The following is a 22,397-nucleotide window of genomic DNA, read 5'->3' on the forward strand; positions in this document are numbered from 1 at the left end:
GTGACCCTCGCCAATCTGTGTGCCCTCATTTTATACAAAACACCACTCCAAAATTCAATGTCCTCATACTCCTCCCTGTCCACAGTCTCTCATAAAGTCCTTTGCCTCCTCCGGCAAGTCAAAATAAAACTCGTTGCGTAACCCACAAACGAGCGGAATACAGAACCCCAAACTTCATCCCCTTCTTGTAGAGAGCAGCCTTGATCCGGTTGTACCGGCCCTCTGCTTGGTCAACTCCGCTCCAAGATCCTGCAGTTCGCTCTCCTCCCAAGTGCACTTCTTGGTCTGCCTCGCTCACCTCAAGATCTTCTCCATACCAAGGAAATGATGCAGCCTCCTCCTCGGCTTCCTGTGAACTCGATCTACCTTGTCTATCCTTTGCTTTGTGCGACATGGAAGACGTCCTGATCCTGCAATGTACCCTATGGTTCTTTGAGAATCCTGGTTGTTATTCCTTGTTGATCATGTTGTTTTTTTTTTTATTGATGTCGTCTCCTGTAGGGGTGTGCGCAATGTGAGCGTGATGGCCTGTGTCATTGAATATTGCTATCCTGTATTAGTAAGATTGTCAATTATAGGAAGTGTGATTTGTGCAGGGGAGATGAGTGATCATTGTCACCCCTGTCTCATATATGAAGAAATCGATGGGAGCTGAGGCGGGGTGAAGGATGGATGGATATGGTTGGTAGGGTTAGTTCAGTCCTCACTGAGATTGAGGATAGTGCCCCCCCTCAAGTTACAGCTTATCCATTTCGGGTTTTTCTTTTGGATTTGTACATTCTTTAAATTAATAATCCCGGTCTTTATCTTGTGAGGACTGGGTTCCTTCTGTCTCCTTCTTGAAGTTGAGTTTTTTCCTTCCCTTTGTTTGGGTCTCTCTTCATGTTCCTTCTCTGGGTTATTGTGGTGGTCGGGTTGTTTGGGAGGGAGGTTGCTCGGGTGATATCCTTTTTGTGATGGTGGTTGCTTTGAGCTAGGCTGGGTGTCCCCTCTTTGGGTGCTCGCTTTTCATTTGGGTGAACATCGCGTTGTTTTATTTAACCTGATCTGGCTCGGTGGTTTGGGGGTGACTTCTGTGTTTGTGCCGGAGAGGAGGGATTCAGCCTTCCCTCCCAGGGCACCTAATTATTGGTGTCTTTATGATTCCTCTTCTTCTCAGACGGGGTTCCCCCCCTCCCCCACACCTTCTGTGCTGGGGCTAGAATAAGAATCCTCAAGTGATGCATAGCCCTGAATGGGTTTGAAAGGTACAGGCTCGATGGGTGTGCTGGAGGCCCTGGGAGTATATTTATTTTATGTTGGTTGGTGATGGGCTAGGCCAGGCCCGATGCTGTGGCTATTATCCTGTTGTCCCTGGGGGCTCGGGATGCCTCTCTGAGGATGTGGGGAGTAGGTTCCTGATCCCTCTGGTGCACAGGGGCCTGGGGATGGATCACGTTCTGTGCCTTGGTGGATATCCTGTGGTTCCCCTTGGGGGTGGGTTGCCCTTTTGTTGATTGAGTGGCCTGTTCTCCTTTTCAGTGGTGGGATAGCATCGGTGGGTCTTGTTTTTGTTCTCGCTCTTCCCTTCTTTTCTACCTTGGGAGGGCCTGTGGGCTTGACTATAGTCTGAACGTTACTGTTGCCGCTCCTCTTCCTTTCCTTTTGTTATAATTGTGGTTCTTCCCTGGGTTTGGGGTTTTCTTGCATAATGTAACATGTATATAACTCCCTTTGGATCTGCGGTTTCCGTGTGTTTTCTTTTTTTTAAGGGTGGGTATGATAAATCTGTTCCTGGCTCCTACATTGGTGCAGGTGGTCTGGAATCCGGAAAGAGAAGGCTATGTTGGTCATTGGTGCCATTGGCGCTGCTGGAGTTGAGGGGGATATATATTGGTGCGCTTTCGATCATGGTGTGGAAAGTTTATCCTGACCTTCCATGATGACTGTGGGGCTGTGCAGTGCGAGATAATGTACGCCATTTTGTCATATTTCATGATTTTCTCCTATTTCTCCCTCCCGAAAGACGTGCTGTTAGGTAATTTGGACATTCTGAATTCTCCCTCGGTGTACCCGAACAGGCGCCGGAATGTGGCGACTAGGGGATTTTCACAGTAACTTAATTGCAGTGTTAATGTGAGCCTACTTGTGACAATAAAGATTCTTATATTGTTCTCCTGTTCTATTCTGTGTTCATGTGGGTTGAGCCATTTCTGTTTTCCTTCCCTTTGTGTTGTATTATAAAATGTAAAATCTTAATAAACATAATGTTGGAGTGATAAGACAACTTCAATTGTTGCATTGGTTCCCCTCTCAGCTATTCCTGACTTATTCCCTTTCTTGGCTCAGATTCTGATTGTAATACAATATATAATTTGTGAACCTTCAGCCCCAACATTCAAAGACTCTAGTAAAATGCAGTATTAAACTCAACTATTTTGATGTGGTTTCTTCTGTCTCTCAGGTGCTGACTTCAACAGCTGCAAAGGTCCTGGCCTTGATACTGAATTATATTTTTAGGCACAGATGGATTTCCTTATTTTGTTCCTCATTTACTTGGCTGTTTGCATCTCCTGCATGGTGGTCGCCATCAAATTCTCAAGGCAAAGTCAGGAATGTTTTTCCAGGATCTCACACCATGTGACTCGGGTAACTGCAATTTAATAGAAATGTGTTTCCATCCCATATCTCTGTTGAACCAGCTGACCTCATCGAATCACAGAAGTGTTGTGGTGCAGAAGGAAGCCATTTGGCCGATCGTGTCTGCATCAGCTCTCCAAATGAGCATTATGACATAGTGCCATTGTCCTGTCTTTTTGCCCATACCCTGCATGTTGTTTCTATTTAAGTAATCATCTAAAGCTCTTGAATGACCTGATCGAAACTGCCTCCGTCACATTTCCAGGCAATGCATTCCAGACCTGAACCACTCGCTGTGTAAACAACTTTTTTTTTCCACACATCAATTTGCTATTTTGCAAATTCCCTTAAATCTGTGCCCTCTGTCTCGATCCATATACAATGGAAACAGTTTTTCCCTTTCTACCCAGGCCCCTCATGATTTTAAATACCTCTAGCAAATTTCTCCTTCGTCTTACCCTCTCCAACGAGAACAGTCAATAGTAGAAGTACCAAATTGGGCTCAACATCCCAAGGCAGTGAAAGGATAAAACAGTCAGGGTTCTTACTCCTGATCGTTAAATGCTAGAATGCTCAACAGGTCTGGTAGCATCTGTGGAGGGCAAAACAGAGTTGATGTTTCAGGTTGATAACCTTTTATCAGAACCCTCAAAGTACCTGTTTAGCTGTGAAGTCACCTATAACAAAGTGGCTTGCTGAACTGAAAGAAATGCTCTAAAGAAGTGAATAGAGACTTGAGTAAAGCTGGAGGCAGTGGCCTGAGCTGGTGTGAGATGTACCCAATTGCTGCTTCTGAGACAGAAAAGTAGTGCCTGGAAATTCCTTGTAAAATGAGTTAACATTTTGGTTAAATGCTATCCTGCAAGTTACCCAGGGACAGATTTTCTAACTGGTTGTGTATGATGTAGAATTTTTTTTCTCAGACTTGTTTTGTTTCTATCAATTTTTTTCTGTTCTTTGTCCTTCTCTCCAGAAAATCCTATGATTCTACTCCCAATTACTGAAATTGATGTGATCACCATATTTAACAGTGAACGGGATAAATACCTACATAACAAGACATTTGGCACAACTGGTTCATGCTCCACATGAGATAACTGTTTGTTATCTAACTCCATCAGCATATCCTTCTGCTACTTTCCTCCCCTCCCTTTGCCACGTATTTGCCTAGTTTCCCCTTACTGTATCTATACCATTTGCCTCAACTCTATTTGGTAGCTAATTCCACATTCTAGCCACTGAGTAATGAAGTTTCTCCTGAATTTCCTATTGAATTGTTGTAAATGTAAAATCTTAGCTACTTTGACCAGTATTTTAATCAAACGTTTTGCCCAGATGTCTTTATTAGCGATAACAAAGGACAACACAGATATAAAGTCAAACCAATTTTATTCCACAACAACAATATTAACCCTTAAATTAACCCTTTGACTTGAAGAGCCTCGTCAGCTTCTCTTCGATAACCAGGTTTCTCTGGCCTTGGTGCTGTTTTTGTCTTCATAGTTGATATTGACTAGAGAAGGAAGGAAGCTACCAGCGAGACCCACCGTCGCAACAGTGGACCTGAGACACTCAGAGAATCGGCCCCCACGGCTCAGCTGAAGTCATCTTTATGGATAGTATAACGAATCCAGAGAAACCTGGTTATCGAAGAGAAGCTGACGAGGCTCTTCAATGAAAAACTGTTCAAGTCAAAAAGCAAGATTGAGAGTGACCTCTCCGGTCTCTTCAACAAGCGTAAAATTCCACATCCTGTCACTGCTGAAGCCAATCTGGCACGACTGTTTGAAAACCAGCTGTCCCTACCAGCAAAATAGCTTAATAGTAATTTTGGGTGGCCAAGGTCACCTTCCATGTTGAAACTTCTGGGGTGTGTCTTGCATGTCTACCTTTATCCCCCTCCCTTTAATGCCTTTCGAAAATCTTCTCTGGCCTTCCGCCAACGAGGCCTCTGGAGGATGTCCCAACACTCAATAGATTAGAATGGGGACCACTTGACAGGATACCGGGGCCCACCCCCAGGTGTCCATCCCTAGTGGTGTTGTTTGCACGTATAAAGTAACGGTGGGAATTCTGGGCGCTGGAAAGTCTGGCTCGATGGGCAACCCAATCAGTCCATATCTATAGAATCGATGATCTCCTGATGCATGATTGACAGGGCAAGTCCAGACATGTTCTGGCAGTTTGGCTGTGGGTTGCGTATTTGATGCACAATCAATGGACACGAAATGTAGATAAAGTCCAAACGATAGGCTTTAATACACAAGAAGTGTACCCGGCAGCAGACGTACAGAAGTATGGCAGACTGCCAGGGAACACAGGTTCTTATACCCTGCCTCGTAGGCGGAGCTACCTACCTCTCAGCCAATCGGCTGAGAGGCACATGACATACCTGGGCCAATGGGCAACGAGTCCTCTGCACCAGTGGCAGCTCACACTTTCAGGTACCGTAATACCCCTAGTCATACTACCACAGTATTTGACTTTGGTCAAGTCTGAATTCCCATCTGCCGGCCTGAGGTTTGACAACAGTTTGATTTGAAGTGTCCAATTCTTTAATTTAAGATATTTAATTTAATCGGGCCTAAGACTAGGTCATGCCAGGTTACCACCGAATGACTGTCTCATTTGTGTGGTCGTGTTCTGTATATTCTCACTTTATCTCAGAAAAATATGGACAGCCATGGGGAAAGTTAGAGCAGTGGAATAAACAGCTATATTGGCAGAGCCCTAATGGACCATATGGCTTCCTTCTGTATGCTACAGAATCAATTTCAACGTTTGAGGGACAGGATCCTAAATCAAGTACTTCACATTGAGGATACCCTCCACAGTACACTGTGCTAAATTGGATAGACTTCGAGCACATCTAGCAACTTGAGACTGGGCATCCATGAGGTGCTATGGGCCATCAGCAGAACTATACTCAACCACAATCTGCAACCTTGGGGCCTGGCATATCCCCCACTCCAACATTACCACCAAGCCAGGGGATCAACCCTGGTTCAATGAAGAGTGCAGTAGATCAAGCATACCTAAAATTGAGGTGTCAACGTGGTGAAGCTACAACATAGGACTACTTGTCTGCCAAACACATAAGCAGCAAGTAATAGACATCGAGCTAAGCAATTCCACAAAGAACGCATCAGATCTAAGCTCTGCAGTCCTGCCACATCCAACCGTGAATGGTGGTGGACAATTAAACAACTCACTGGAGGCAGAGGCTCCACAAATATCCATCCTTCATGATGGAGGAGCCCAGCACATATGTGCAAAAGACAAGGCTGAGGTACTCGCAACAATCATCAGCCAGAAGGGCCGAGTGGATGATCTACCTCAGTCTCGTCCGGAGGTCCCCAGCACCAGAGATGTCAGTTTTCAGCCAATACGATTCACCCCTTGATATCAAGATATGGCTGAAGGCACAGAAAACTGCAAAGGCTATGGGCCCTGACAATATTCCCGCAATAGGACTGAAGACTTGTGCTCCAGAACGTGCCGGACCCCAGATCTCGCCAGACCCCTTGCCATAGAATTATAGAATTTACAGTACAGAAGGAGGCCATTCACCCCACCCTTGGAAAGAACACTCTACTTCAGCCCACATCTTCACCCTATCCCAGTAACTGCATCTAATCTTTTGTTCACTAAGGGGCAATTTAGCATAGCCAATCTTCCCAACCTGCACATCTTTGGACTGTGGGAGGAAACCGGAGCACCCGGAGGAAACCCACGCAGACAAGGGGAGAAAGTGCAAACTCCACACAGTCACCTGTGGCTGGAATTGAACCCTGGAGCTGTGAGGTAGCAGTGCTAACCACTGTGCCCCTGCACCAAGCTGTTCCAATACAGCTACAACACCGGCATATACCCAGCAATGTGGAAAATCACCCAGGTGTGTCTCGTACACAAGAACCAGGACAAATCCAACCCAGCCAATTACCGCCCTATCAGTCTACTCTCCACCATCAGCAAAGTGATGGAAGGAGTCATCAGCAGTGCTATCAAGCGGCACTTACTCAGCAATAACCTGCTCACAGAAGCTCAGTTTGGGTTCCGCCAGGGCCACCCAGCTCCTGACCTCATTACAAACTTGGTTCAACATGGACAAAAGAGCTGAATGCCAGAGGTGAGATCAAGGGCAGTCACTCTTGCATCAAGGCAGCATTTATCTGAGTATGGCATCAAGGAGCCTTGCTAAACTGGAGTCAATGAGAATTGGGGGTGGGAGGAAATTCTCCACTGGTTGGAGTCAAAGGAAGATGGTTGTGGTTTGAGGTCAATCATCTCAGCTGCAGGAGTTCCTCAGGGTGTCCTAAGCTCAACCATCTTCAGCTGCTTCATCAATAACCTTCCTTCCATCATAAGGTCAGAATTGGGGATGTTTGCGATGACTCGATGTTCAGCCCCATACGCTGCGAATTCTCAGCATCTGGTCAAAATCCCTTCTGAATGTACATTGGAAATTTTAAAATATTTGTTCATGGGATGTGGGTGTCGTTGCCAGGTCCAGATATTACCCATTTTGCAGTTGAGAAGGTGATGGTGAGCCACCTCTTAAACTGCTGCAGTGTAACCACACCTGGAGTGCTGTTGGATATTGAGTCCTAGGATTTTGACCCAGCATCAAGACTGGATTGGCAGTATATTGTTGTTGTGGAATACAATTAAAGGCCCACAGTGACTTGGGGATGAGTAGTTTGGGCTGCTAGGCCTGTTCTCTTTCTATCCCATTTAGCATTGTGCTCTTGCCAACACAATGGACCCTGTCCTCCAAATGAAGACAGGACTTAGACTCCACTAACACTGTGCGGTGATCACTCAATGCGACAGGTAGATTGGTGAGGTCCAGTAGGTTACTCTCGCTCCAATAATTTCTGTAGTGTAATGGTTATTTCAAGGCTCAACCAAGCTAAGAACCTTTGAGGGGAAAAAAACTACGAGAAGGATGCACCATCCATGTCTAACTAAGGAAATTAAAAGTTATATCAAATTGAAATAACACATGTATAGTGCTGCAAAGCTTAGTGTTGGGCCAAAGATTGGGGAAATTTTAGAAACCACCAGAGAACACTAGCATGAAATATTAAAACAGACAGTAAAAGCTTCTGCATGTATAAGGGAGGGTGGACCCATTGAGGTTTGGGAGGCCGAGGGTGAAGGAATTTTCATACTTCTCCCATGTGCACCGGGTGTACTCCCGGATTGATTTTTTTGTATTGGACAAGGCGTTGCTGGCAGGTGTGGCGTACTTGGCATATTCAGCGATTGTGGTTTCCAACCATGCGCCACATTAGGTGGATTTGCGGGTGGCTTGGAGGGAGGGGCCACAGTGGAGGTTGGATGTGGGGGTGCTGGCAGATGAGAGGGTATGAGTGGGTGAGGCCTGCCATTCGGGACTACGTGGAGCTGAACAATACGGGGGAGGTCACAGCCGCCACGCTGTGTGAGGCACTGTAGTCAGGGGGAAGTTTGTATCAATTCGGGCACGAGGAGAAAACGGAGCAGGAGGAGAGGGCAAGGCTAGTGGATGAGATTTTGAGGGTGGACCGGAGATACTCAGACGCCGGAGGCAGGGTTGTTGGAAAGGCAGAGGCTCCAGATGGAGTTTGGACTAGTTTCTACTGCCAGAGGGGCAGTGCGTGAGTATGGGGAAAAGGCGAGTAGGATGTTGGCTGATCAGTTGAGAAAGCAGGAGGCGGTAAGGGAGATCGGTAGAGTTAGGGATGATAAAGGTAGGGTGGTGATGGACCCAGAGGAGGTGAATGGGGTGTTTGTGGTCTTTTGTAGGAGGTGCTACGAGTTGGAGCCCCTGGCTAGGGAGGAGGGGATGCGGCGGTTCCTGGATGGATTAGAGTTTCCCACAGTTTAGGAGGGGCTGGTGCAGGGACTGGAGGCCCCAATTGGGCTGAGGGAGGTGATGGATGGTATTGGGACGATGCAGGCAGGGAAGGCCTGGGGCAAGGTGGGTTCCCGGTAGAATTTTAGAAAACGTTTGGTGCGGACCTGGGGCCACTGCTGGTGAGGGCGTATAATGAAGCAAGGGAGAGGGGGGAACTTCCCTCTACATTGTTGCAGGCTTCCATCTTCCTGATTTTGAAGAATCAAGGACCGGAGTAGTGTGGGACATACCCCCCGATATCACTATGGAATGTGGACACCAAGTTACTGGCGAATGTGCATCACGAATTGAGGTCTGTGTGCCGGGGCTAATAGGTGAGGGTCAGACTGGTTTTGTGAAGGCGAGGCAGTTGTTTGGTGAATGTGAGGAGGCTACTCAATGTAATCAAGATGCCGTCGGAGGGGCAGGAGGTGGAGATAGCGGTGGCAATGGAAGCGGAGACGGCTGTTGAGTGGGTGTATTTGTTGGGACAGGTTGGGTTTGTGGACTGGGTCCAATTGTTGTATAGAGTGCCGGGCGCGAGTGTGCAGAGGAACAGAGGTGCATTCAAGGTATTTCAGGCGAGATTGTGGGATGAGGCAGGAGTGCCCATTCTCCCCATTGCTTTTCACCTTGGCGATAGAGCCACTGGCAATGGTGCTTAGGGTGTCACAGGACTGGAGAGGGATTGAGTGAGGGGGAGGGGGCGTCGAACACAGGGTCTCATTGTATGCGGATGACCTGTTTTTATATATTTTGGACCCGGTGGGCAGCATCATGGAGATCCTGGGGGAATTTGGTCGGTTTTCAGGATAGAAATTGAATATGGGAAAGAGCAAGGTGTTCCCGATTGAGGCTAGAGGGCAGGAAAGGAGACATGGGGAGTTGCCATTTAGGGTACTGGGGGCAAGTTTTAGGTATTTGGGTATCCCGGTGGCGTGGAGTTGGGCACAGTTGCCTCAACTGAACTTGGCTCGGCTGGTGGATCAGACGAAGATGGGTTCAGACAGTGAAAATGATGGTGCTTCCGAGGTTTTTGTTTGTATTTCAGAACATCCCAAAGTCATTTTCTAGCAAGGTCAATGGGCTGATCTCCAGGTTTGTGTGGGCGAGGAAGACCCCACGAGTGCGGCGGGCTTTCTTGGGCGAGGGGGGTGCTGGCGTTACCAAACATATTGGGAGGCGAACATTGCTATGGTAAGGAAATGGGCTGTGGGGGAGGGATCGGTGTGGGGGTGGGTGGAGGCAGCATTGTGCAGAAGTACGTGTTTGGAGCTTTGTTGTTGGCACCTTTACCATTCTTGCTGGCCAGGTACTCTGCGAGCCCATTGGTGGTGTCGGCCCTAAGGGTGTGGGAGCGATTTGTAATAACCATAGGTTTGCTCCGGCGGCACTGGATGCAAGGTTTAGGGGGTGGCGGTAGGCAGAGGTTGAGCGCATCGATGACGTGTTTACAGGTGGCAAATGTGCAGGGCTGGAGGAAGTGTACGAGTTGCCCAGAGGAAATGGTTTTAGGTACCTTCAGGTTTGGGACTTCGGAAGGAGAGAGGTGCCATCCTTTCCTGGGCTGTCGTCGCTTGGGTTGCAGGACAAGGTGCTGTTGAAGGATGAAATACGGAGAGGAAGGTGTCGGATATGAGTGGGAGGGCGCCCTGGTGGGGGACATCAAGCGTAAATGGGAGGGGAGGTGGGGGCCAAGCCGTGGGCGGAGTCCTTGCGGAGGGTGAACACGTCCTCGTCATTTGCAAGATTAAGCCTCATCCAGTTTAAAGTGGTACACAGGGCACATTTGGAGGTGGCAAGGATGAGTAAGGTCTTTGCAGGGAGAGAGAATAGGTGTGGGTGGTGCATGGGCGGTGGGGGGGGGGGGGAGGCGTGAATCACGTCGACATGTTTTGGGCATGTCTGAGACTGAGGGGATTCTGGCAGGGGTTCTCAGGTGTGATATCCGAGGTGCTGGGTGTGGAGGTGGTTCTGAGTCCAGAGGTGGGATATTTGGGGTGTCGGAAGACCCGAGAGACCAGGGGGGAGGAGAGAGGCTGACGTCTTGGCTTTTGTCTCCCTGATAGCCCAGAGATGGATTTTACTCAGGTGGCGGAACCTGAAGCCGCCGAAAGTGAAAGTGTGGGTGAGTGACCTGGCAAAATTCCCGAGGCTGGAGCAGGTCAACTTCACTTTGAGAAGGTCAGCAGACGGGTTCACCCGGAGGTGGAAGCCGTTTATTGATTTATTTTGAGGATTGAGGGGTCAGCAAGGGGGGGGGGGGGGAGTGGGTAGAGATAGGGGGTTAAAATGGGGAAGGTGGGATGTGATGTGGGGTTGGCGTCAGGGGGGCAGTAGAGGTGTGGTTGTTCATTGAGTTTTGTTTTCTTCTGATTTTGTGCATATGTGAAAATGCCTTGAATAAAATATTTTCTTAAAATAATTATTTCATTGGCTGTTAAGCACTTTGGAGCATCCTGTGGTTATGAAAGGAACTATAGAAATAAAGCCGTACCTGCCACACACCCACCCAATCATGAAGTTATGTCCTTCAGAAATCAGCCAGTCGGTCAGTAGTTACAGTTCCACTCTTGGTGATGGACACTAATTTCCCCACCCAGAGCACATTCTGTGCCCTTACTACCCTCAGTGCTTCTTCCAAGTGGTGTTCAAAATGATGTGGTGTTCAAAATGGACTCTGATCAGCTAAGAGAAAATGGTAATTTGTATAACAGCAGGTTTCTTTGCCATGTTTGATCTCCCGCTCCAAGGTTTAGGGTCAACCTTGAAAACTCTCAGAGCCACTTCCTCAACTCAGTATCACAGTGCTGCCACCTCGGTGGTTCTGTCTGCCAATAGGGCAGATATACCCAGGGACATTGACTAAAAGGTGAACATGTTAGGCTTTTTCTCAACTAGTGAGACAGATCTTCCAATTTTACAAGCAATTTCCCAGTAGACCATATCCAAACCTGGGAGGTTTCAGAAAGTGAGTTGTTCATTACTTATTGCCATTGAAATGGACTTTTTGGGCTGCATTTAGTGTGAAAACTGCATTGCTTCTTGTCTGAAGATAGAGGATGCTGATTGTTGAACAAATCGAGGATTTGTCACAAGTTTTTTTAAAAATCTATGAGCTTTGAGGGAGTTAGGTTGCCAAAAACATAGGTTGTTTTCAAGGAATAATTGAGGATTGGTAATAGTTGAATACAGCAATATATAATTTCACCTCGCCCTGGAGCTTGTCACAAAATTACCTTAACCATTTTATAGAAAAATATTGGAATCACTAGACAAAAAATGGCCAATGACCAGGTAGAATGACATAACAATGGCATTTTTAACAAATTGTAGAATCAGTCTCTATCAATTATTCTACAACTGACCCAGAGATGCAATAAGGAAAATGCCAGTAGTGGAGAGGTTTGAGAAACATAAGTTCAAAGGCACCTGTTCCTCCCAAGTCATAATACACTCAACACACACCATGTCTCAAATTATACATATCCTGTATCCCAAAATGTAATTCTGCATTTATTCTTAAGATTTGTGACATAGCGAGGCCACATCATCCCCAGTGAACCTAATAACCCGAATTCCACTGCCCTCCTCACATTCCTATTTGAACCACCTTTATCGTTTCTTGTTCTGCCATTCTTACTGACTTTTTGTTCCAGATCTTTATCACCTTTTTATATTGGAAAAATAATTATCTGCATTTCCTTACTTGTTCCTCATATTTCATTAGAATTTATTCCTGAATTTTGTATACAGTGGAAAACACTTGGATTGAAGTCCCCCAAACTCAGAATAAGCAAGCTGGAATGGTGCAATGTGGATAAGAAGGGAGAGCAGGGCCCCCTCATGCAGCTGGTTATCAGGAGGGACTGGGTTTGTGCTCAAGTTTATAATGCCATTGCTTTTCTTAACCTTTGTTCAGTGGCTAGCATGTTCTCCTGTGTCGTTAGGTCACGAGTACCGAGGGGATGGTGCAGGGTTGGAGGTATCGCCTTTCAGACAAAATCTGAAACCAATGTCTTGCCCTTTCAGGTGAATGTAAAAGATTCCAAGCCATTAGCCAAAATGGTGGCCTGGTCAATACTTAGCCTTCATTCAACATCACTAAAACAAAATGGACTATCTAGTCATCATCACATTGTTGTTTGCGGGAGCTTGTTGTGTTCAAATTGTCTGCTGGATTTCCTATGTAGCAACAGTGCCTATACTTCACAATAACCTGAATGGTTGTAAAGTGCTTTAGGATGTCCCACGGGAACAAAAGGCACAAAATAAATGGCAGTCTTTTCTTTCTTTAGCCTCCATTTTCTTTGTTCCCAAAAGGTGATTGCTCCAGTGATTCCTCAACGGCTGCAGATAATAGTGCAACTTACTTTACATAGGCTTATACGCCAGAGGTAAGTTTTTTTTAAAATATTCGTTCTTGGGATGTGGGTGTAATTGCCCTTTAACTTGTGGCTTGCTAGGCCATTCAGTTGGGGGGGGTTTAAGAGTCAACCGCATCGTTGTGAGGGTCTGGAGTCACGTAGGCCAGACCGGGTTAGGACGGCAGATTTCCTTTCCTGAAGGACATCAGTGAACCAGATGAGGTTTTTTTAAAACAACAAATGGCAGTGATTTCTTGGTGATCATTAGACTTTTAATTCCAGATTTTTATTGAATTCAAATTTCACCATCTTCCATAGTGGGATTTAAATCTGGGACTGCGGAGCATTATCCTAGGTCTCTGGATTAACGACAATGCCACTATGCCACTGTCTCCCCGTGTGTGAAATGTGACGTTCTGAAATGACTTCTGTTATCTATGCTCAATCAGTTTATATAGACACAGTGGGTGAGAATCTACTAACCACAATACCGCATTCAACTGAGGTTGGAAATCAAACCACTCAAGAATGTTTAGCACACTGGGCTAAATCGCTGGCTTTGAAAGCAGACTAAGGCAGGCCAGCAGCACGGTTCGATTCCCGTAACAGCCTCCCCAAACAGGTGCCGGAATGTGGCGACTAGGGGCTTTTCACAGTAACTTCATTGAAGCCTACTCGTGACGAGCAATTTTCATTTCATTTTGGTGTTTCTATTAGATCCCACATTCACCTTGCCTAAAAATAGTTTCCAATGAGTTACTCCAATCAATAGCATCAACTGTGGTTCAGTTGGTAGAACACTCGCCTTTAAATCACAAGATTCCAAATCCAAGTCCCACCCCAGTACTTGATCAGAAAAATCAAGGCTGACACTCCAGTGCGGTACTGAAGGAACACTCCACCATTAGAGGTGCTGGCTTTTGATGAGTTAAACCAAAGTCCCATATGCCTGCTCAGTGGATGCAAGTGATCCCATGGCACTGTCTTAGCCAATAGTTATCCCTTTATCCAGATGGATCACCCAACATTGACCTATGCACCAGAAATGACATTGACAAACTCAGCACCTTCGACTCTGTATTGTCCTCCTTGTTAACATCTGGGGGCTCGTGCCAAAATTGGGAATGCTGTCTCATAGACTAGTCAAGCAATAGCCTGACATGGTCCTACTCGTGGAATCATATCTTATAAATACTGTCCAAGTTACCACCCTCAGCATCTCTGGGGTATGTCCTATTACCAAGAATGGATTGGTAACACCACAACAGGTCGAGCTGGCTAAGTCCTAAAGACATAGGTCTGCACAGGTGGTGAGGGAGCCAACAAGAGGGAAAATATACTTGACCACATCGTTATCAACCTGCCTGCTGCAGATGGATCTGTCCATGATGAAAGTATTGGTTAGGGTGACCACCACAGAGTCCTTGTGGAGATAAAATCCTGTCTTCACATTGAGGATACCCTACATAGTGTTCTGTGGCACCACCACAATGCTAAATGGGATAGGTTTCTAACAGGTCTAGCAACTCACGACTGGGCAACTACGAGGTGCTCTGGATAGCAGCACAATTGTACTCAACCACACTCTGTAACCTCATCACATGGCATAATCCCCCATTTTACCACTACCACCAAGCCAAGGGATCAACCTGTTTCAAGGAAGAGTGCAGGAGGGCATATCAGGAGCAGGACCAGGTATACTTGAAAATGAGGTGTTAAGCTGGTGATGCTACAACACAGGGCTAGTTGCATGCCAAACAGAAAAAGCAGCATACAATAAACCTAAGGGATGCCTATAACCAAAAACTACCCAGCCTTCAGAACAGCGACCACGACACCACACAACCCTGCAATAGCAATCTCTGCAAGGTGTGCCAGATCATCGACATGGGTACCACCATTACACGCGAGAACGCCTCCCACCAGGTACGTGGTACATACTCATGCGACTCGGCCAATATTGTCTACCTCCTACGCTGCAGGAAAGGATGTCCCGAAGCGTGGTACGTTGGCGAGACCATGCAGACGCTGCGACAACGGATGAACGGACATCACGCGACAATCGCTAGGCAGAAATGTTCCCTTCCAGTCGGGGAACACTTCAGCAGTCAAGGGCATTCAGCCTCTGATCTCCAGGTAATCATTCTCCAAGGCGGCCTTCATGACGCGCAACAACACAGAATCGCCGAACAGAAAGTTATAGCCAAGTTCCGCACACATGAGTACGGCACCAACCGGGAACTTGGATTCATGTTGCATTACATTCACCCATCCACCCCCACCATCTGGCCTGGGCTTGCGAAATCCTACCAACTGACCTGTCTTGAGACAATTCACACCTCTTTAACCTGGGATTACCCCTCTCTCTGGATCTGTAAAGACTTAATTACCTGCAAATGCTCACATTCAAAGCATTGTCTTGCATCTTTGACTTTGTCTATATATATGTTTCTGGAACCTACCCTTTCATTCACCTGAGGAAGGAGCAGTGCTCCGAAAGCTACCGATTTGAAACAAACCTGTTGGACTTTAACCTGGTGTTGTAAGACTTCTTACCGTAACCAATTGATCAGATCTAAATTCTGCCTCATTCAGCCGTGAATGGCAGTGGACAACTCATCAGATGAGAAGCTTCCACAAGTATCCCCATCCTCGATCATGGGGGAGCCCAGCACATCAATGTTGCATTTTCAACAATCTTCAGTTAGAGGTGATGACAGGCAGCACGGTGGCCTAGTGGTTAGCACAACCGCCTCACGGCGCTGAGGTCCCAGGTTCGATCCCGGCTCTGGGTCACTGTCCGTGTGGAGTTTGCACATTCTCCCCGTGTCTGTGTGGGTTTCGCCCCCACAACCCAAAAAATGTGCAGGCTAGGTGGATTGGCCACGCTAAATTGCCCCTTAATTGGAAAAAATAATTGGGTAATCTAAATTTATAAAAAAGAAAAGAAAAAGTTAGAGGTGATGAGTGGATGATCCATCTTGGCCTCCACCAGATGTCACCAGCATCACAGATGTCAAAACGTCAGCCAATTCCATTCATTCCACATCATATTAAGAAATTACTGAAGACACTGAATACTGCAAAGGCTGTTGGCCCTGACAATATTCCTGTAATAGTACGGAAGACTTGTGCTCCAGAGCTGACCGTGCCCCTAGCCAAGCTGTTCCAGGACACATACAACACTGGCATCCACCTGGTGATGTGGAAAATTGCCCAGGTACGTCTAATATTTGGAAAGGGTGGCTTTATCTTATGAGGAAAGGTTGGTCAGGCTGGAGTTTAGAAGAATAAGAGGCAACTTGATTGAAACATAACTACCCTGAGGGGTTTTGACAGGGTGCATGTGGAAAGAATGTTTCCTCTTGTGGGAGAATCTCGAACAAGGGGTCACCCATTTAAAATGGAGATGAGGCAAAACATTTTCATTGAGGGTCGAGTCTTTGAAACTCCCTTCCTGAAAAGGTGGTGGAAGCAAAGTCTTTGAATATTTTTAAGGTAGAGGTAATCAAGGGGATGATGGGTTATCACGGGTAAATGGGATGCAGATTTGAGGTTACTATCACATCAGCCATGATCTTAATAAATAGTGAGGCAGGCTCGACGGGCTGAATGGCCTACTCCTGCTCCTTGTTCATATGTATATTCGTACACAAAGAGCTGGAAACATCCAACCCAAATATTACCCCATCATTCTACTCTAGATCGTCAATAAAGTAATGGAAGGGGTCATCAGCAGTTCCATCAAGCGGCACTTGGTCAGTTTGGGTTTCACCAGGGTCAGTCAGCACATGACCTCATTTCAGCCTTGATACAGCATGGACAAAAGAGCTGAAATCCAGAGGTGAGATGATTGATTACCCTAGACATCAAAGCAGCATTTGACTGAGAATGGCATCAAGGAACCCTAGCAGAAGAGTCAATGGGAATCAAGAGGAATCTCTCTGCTGGTTGGAGTCATACCTAGCACAAGGGAAGATAGTTGTGGTTGTTCGAGGGCAGTCAATTACATTCCAGAACATTACTTCACTGCATCAGTTCCTCAGGGTAGTGTCCGAGGCCCAACCATCTTCAGCTGCTTCATCAATTACCTTCCTTCCATCACAAGGTCAGAAGTGCGGATGTTGGCTGCGAATTGGGCAATCACCATTCATGACTCCTCTGAATACTTAAGTAGTCCATGTCCAAATTCAGCAAGACTGGGACAGCATCCTGATCTGGGCTGACAAGTAGCAAGTAACGTTCATGCCATACAAGTGCCATGCAACAACCATCTCCAACAAGAAAATATATCTTGATATTTAATAGCATTACCATCAATGCATCTCCACCATTTAAAATAGCCCAAACCATATTACGCTATCTGGGGATTCAGATTGCTCACCACTGGACATGGATCCACAGTGAAACCTGACCAGTTTGGAGGAGGAAGTTCAGAAGGACCAACTGAGGCAGGATACACTTCCACTTTCCCTGGCGGGAAGGGTACAGACGTTCAAGATGAATGTACTGCCCAGATTCCTCTTTCTGTTTAGATCCATTCTGATCTACATCCCGAAGGCCTTTATGCATTCAATTGACAAAACTATTATTGTGTGTGTGTGTGTTAGGGGGAGAGAATCCCCAAAACATTACTATAAAGGAGAAGAAAAATGGGGGTCCTGGCCCTCCCGAACGTGCAAAACTCCCACTGGGCATCCACAGGAGAAAGAGTGAGGATATGGGTGAAGGACCCAGACATGGAATAGTGAGTGTGGAGGAGTCACCCTGTACAGGAACAACCCTCCGGGCCTGCGCCACGACAGCGCTCCCATCCCTGCCAGCAAAATACTATACAAGCCCAGTAGTGGTAGCGACCCTGAGAACTTGGAACCAGATGAGGCAACATTTCGGTCTGACCGAAGTGTCCATCATAGCCCCCATCTGAGGCAACCATATGTTTGCCCAAACCATGCTCGATGCCACCTTGAAGAAGTGTAGACAGGACGGGGGACACCTTACGGTTGGGAACTTTTACACGGGAGGCAGACTAATGGCCTTAAGAGGAGCTGATGGAGTGATGGGAACTGCCAAATGGGAACAAACTCCGACATCTGCAGGTCAAAATCTTTTTCCACAAGGAGCCGACTGCACACCCATGAACCCCGAGAAGCACAATCCTAGAGGAGTTCTGGACGCAGACAGTCACAGAGTTAGAGCAAAAACTTCAAGATAAAAGTGACTTATGTAATTAAATGTCATTTCAACAAAAGGCCTTAAAAGTAATTTTTACGAATGCTTCAAGGATTCTCCGACGGCTAAAATTCCTCTCTCTATTCAGACAAATGGATCACATTCTTAAAGGAATCCTTATCTGGGTTTAGCCCCTTACTTAGTTTCATTGGTTCTAATTCTCAGCTGAGATCCCCTTGATTCGTTCAGGAAAGTTTCAGTCACTTAACAGTCGATTGGTTAATCAGACGTTAATCAATGACTCCAAGTTATTTACCTTTCCACGACTTTTGTCCCACGTTCAAATTCCCTACGTCATGTCTGGTCTCAGTTACAAGATTGTTTCAAACCCGTTGAATGTACCCTCATATCAGTAAGAGTATTTGCAGCACATTATGGCGTGGAGGGGGTGGGGGTGAAAAATCCACAAAACATCTGCAGGTCAAAAACTTTCTCCGCAAGGAGACGACTGCATACCCACGAACCCAGAGAAGCACAATCCCAGAGGACTTACTGGACACAGACAGTCTGGTGAGGGGAAACTGTGGAAATCTGTACGGACGACTCTTAGAAAGGACGCGCTGGACTTCCGGTGTGCACCATGGAGTGAGTGATCACACACACGGCAGCTCCTGCTAAGATCACAGAAAAGAGCTCTTTTTTAAGCAATATGGAGTGGAATTTTTATGAAAAAGTATAGGTGAATGTAGAACATAGAACAGTACAGCACAGAACAGGCCCTTTGGCCCTCGATGTTGTGCCGAGCCATGATCACCCTACTCAAACCCACGTATCCACCCTATACCCGTAACCCAACAACCCCCCCCCCCCCCCTTAACCTTACCTTTTTAGGACACTACGGGCAATTTAGCATGGCCAATCCACCTAACCCGCACATCTTTGGACTGTGGGAGGAAACCGGAGCACCCGGAGGAAACCCACGCACACACGGGGAGGACGTGCAGACTCCGCACAGACAGTGACCCAGCCGGGAATCGAACCTGGGACCCTGGAGCTGTGAAACATTTATGCTAACCACCATGCTACCGGGTTGCCCCCGTAGGAGGAGTTTTTTCACCCAGGAGTGATATGTTTCTTGGTTTCCAGTTCCGCAGAAACAGTGTAGGATTTGGCTGGGGCTGCAGCAGAGAGACAAAAGCCTATTCAGCATGCAGGCGGGGGAAGGGCTGTGTTAGAGGCCTCAAGCTGACCTGAGGGCCCTTGTGAAAGCTGGATTCTAGCAGCAAAGGGAACAACTGGAAAAGATCTCACCAAGGACTCTTTTAAGGGCCTGCAACGGCGCTGATTTGATTTTTCCCCAGGTGGGAATGCAGTCTCGGTGCTTGGCGGCCGGTGGATGGGCTGGACTAGAAGTGGAGCGACCAGAAAATCAACTTTGCAGCAGAAGAAGGTGCGAGGCAAAAAGGACAAGATGGCGGGGGGCGGGGAACCGGCAGCATGGCAGCAGTGGGCGAGGGAGCAGCAGGAGCTGCTGCTGCGCTCCTTCCAGGAACTAAAAGCTGAGATCCTGGACCGTTGAGGGCATCGCTGGACAGGCTCGGGGCGACTCAGACGGCGGAGATTCGGGAGCTGCAGTAAAAGGCTTCAGAGAACGAGGACGAACTCCTGGGCCTGGCGGTGAAGGTGGAGTCGCACGAGGCGCTTCACAAGAAATGGTTGGCAAGGATGGAGGAGATGGAGAACCGCTCCCGCCGGAAGAATCTGCGGATTTTGGGCCTCCCGTAGGGGCTGGAAAGTTCGGATTTGGGGGCCTACGTGGTCCTGACGCTGATCTCGCTGATGGGCGCGGGGTTGTTCCGGGGACCCCTGGAGCTGGAGAGTGCCCATCGGGTGCGGCTGCGGAAGCCCGGGCCGAACGAGCCACCCAGGGCGGTGCTGGTCCGATTTCAACGCTTGGTCGACCGTGAGTGTGTGCTTCGTTGGGCAAAGAGGGAGAGGAGTAGTAAGTGGGAGAATACGGAGATCAGGATTTACCAGGAGTGGAGTGCGGAGGTGGCGAAGAGAAGGGCTGGGTTTAACCGGGCGAAGGCAGTGCTCCACAAGAAGGGGGTCAAGTTTGGCCTGTTACAGCCGGCACGCCTGTGGGTCACTTATAAAGACCGCCAACTTTATTTTGACTCCCCAGAGGAGGCCTGGACTTTTGTCCAGGCAAAGAAGCTGGACTTGGACTGGGGGTTGGGGAACGTTGTACGCAGCCCGGAGGCTTTGTCCTCCTTGATATCCTTTCGCTCTTTTTGGTTCTATTGGACGATGTTTTGTTTTTTTGCTGTCTTGCCTTTTCTTTTCTGCTTTTTGGGACTGTTATCTGTTTACTTGGGTGTTTTATCATATCATGTTGGGATTTTTATTATTTCACTGGTTACGGGTTTGGGTGGGGTTCGCGGCCCTGTTGGGTCATGTGCCTGTCTTCCTGCGTTTTGGGTCGGGGGCGGGGCTTGGGATGGGGGGGGGGGGCGCAGGCCCCCCTCCCGCGCTGGAGAAGCAGGGGGCGGGGTCGGCATTGGGGGAATGATTGGGGGACACTGCGGAGGGTAATTGGGGTGGCGGGAGCAGCCGAGGTCAGCAGGAGTCGGCTGACTTACGGAAGTACAATGACCGGAGTTACGCAGCTAGGAGGGGCCCTAGATTGGGGGGGGGGGGGGGATGGGGAGGGTTTGGGGAGAAGAGTGGGGGGGGTGATACCAGGTTGCTGCTGGAATGGCCAAGAAGGAGCTGGAGCGTGCAGAGGGGGTCGGGATGGGGTCTGTCGCTGTGGGGAACGGGCTGAGCGGGGGGTGTGGGCACATGGCAGACTACGGAAGGGTGATGGCTAGTCGACGGGGGAGGGGGGCAGGTGCCCTCCGATCCGGCTGATCACCTGGAATGTGAGGGGACTGAATGGGCCGGTCAAACGGTCCCGCGTGTTTGCGCACCTGAGGGGGCTGAAGGCGGACGTGGCTATGCTTCAGGAGACGCACCTGAAGGTGGCGGATCAGGTCAGGTTGGGGAAGGGGTGGGTGGGCCAAGTGTTTCATTCGGGGCTGGATGCAAAAAACCGGGGGGTGGCGATCTTGGTGGGGAAGAGGGTGTTGTTTGAGGCGTCGAGTGTGGTGGCAGACAGCGGCGGGAGGTAAGTGATGGTGAGCGGCAAGCTGCAGGGGGAGCGGGTGGTGCTGGTCAATGTATATCCCCCGAATTGAGATGATGCGGGTTTCATGCGGCGCATGTTGGGCCGGATTCCAGATTTGGAGGTGGGGGGCCTGATAATGGGGGGGGGGGGGGGGGATTTCAACACGGTGCTGGATCCGCCACTGGATCGATCCAGTTCCAGGACGGGTAGGAGGCCTGCGGAGGCTAAGGTGCTGAGGGGGTTTATGGACCAGATGGGAGGGGTGGATCCTTGGAGGTTTGCGAGGCCGAGGGCCGGGGAATTTTCATACTTCTCCCATGTGCATAAGGCCTACTCCCGGATCGATTTCTTTGTTTTGAGTAGGGCGCTGATTGCGTGGGTAGTAGACGCTGAGTACTCAGCGATAGCCATTTCTGACCATGCCCCGCATTGGGTGGACCTTGAGCTGGGGGAGGAGAGGGACCAGCGCCCGTTGTGGCGCTTGGAGGTGGGGCTGCTGGCGGGATGAGGATGTGAGGGGGCGGGTTCGAGGATGCACCGAGAGGTACCTGGAGGCCAACGATAATGGGGAGGTCTGAGTGGGGACGGTCTGGGAGGCGCTGAAGGCGGTGGTTCGGGGGGAGTTGATCTCCATTTGGGCCCACAGGGAGAGAGGGGAGCAGAGAGAAAGAGACAGATTGGTGGGGGAGATGGTGAGGGTGGACAGGAGGCCCCAGAGGAGGGATTGCTGAGGGAGCGGCGCAGCCTTCGTGCTGAGTTCGACTTGTTGACCACCAGAAAGGCGGAGGCTCAATGGAGAAAGGCTCAGGGTGCGGTGTACGAGTATGGGGAGAAGGCGAGTAGGATGCTGGCACACCAGCTCCCTAAGCGGGATGCGGCTAGGGAGATTGTGGAGTTAGGGACCGGGGAGGAAATGTGGTGCGGAGGGGGGTAGACATTAATGGGGTCTTCAGGAACTTTTATGAGAGATTATATCGGTTCGAACCTCCGGCGGAGAAGGGGGGGATGGGGCGCTTTTTGGACCGGCTGAGATTCCCGAGGATGGAGGAGGGATGGGTGGAACATAGAACATAGAACGATACAGCGCAGTACAGGCCCTTCGGCCCTCGATGTTGCACCGACATGAAAAAAAAACTAAAGGCCATCTAACCTACACTATGCCCTTATCATCCATATGCTTATCCAATAA

At 48.5% G+C, this 22,397-nt stretch overlaps 1 protein-coding gene across 3 annotated transcripts in view; it reads left to right on the top strand.

Annotated features, from left to right (window-relative positions):
- zdhhc4 (zinc finger DHHC-type palmitoyltransferase 4) overlaps positions 1 to 22,397 on the top strand; it is a 51,015-nt gene that overhangs the window by 15,410 nt on the left and 13,208 nt on the right. For all 3 annotated transcript variants that reach the window (XM_038819516.1, XM_038819518.1, XM_038819517.1), the window contains exons 2-3: positions 2,444 to 2,628; positions 12,824 to 12,897. In XM_038819516.1, the coding sequence (XP_038675444.1) occupies positions 2,506 to 2,628; positions 12,824 to 12,897 (197 nt within the window). In that variant the 5' untranslated portion in view covers positions 2,444 to 2,505. The remainder of the gene's footprint in view (positions 1 to 2,443; positions 2,629 to 12,823; positions 12,898 to 22,397) is intronic.

Source organism: Scyliorhinus canicula, chromosome 15 (assembly GCF_902713615.1).
Source record: "Scyliorhinus canicula chromosome 15, sScyCan1.1, whole genome shotgun sequence".
NCBI classification, from domain to species: domain Eukaryota; kingdom Metazoa; phylum Chordata; class Chondrichthyes; order Carcharhiniformes; family Scyliorhinidae; genus Scyliorhinus; species Scyliorhinus canicula.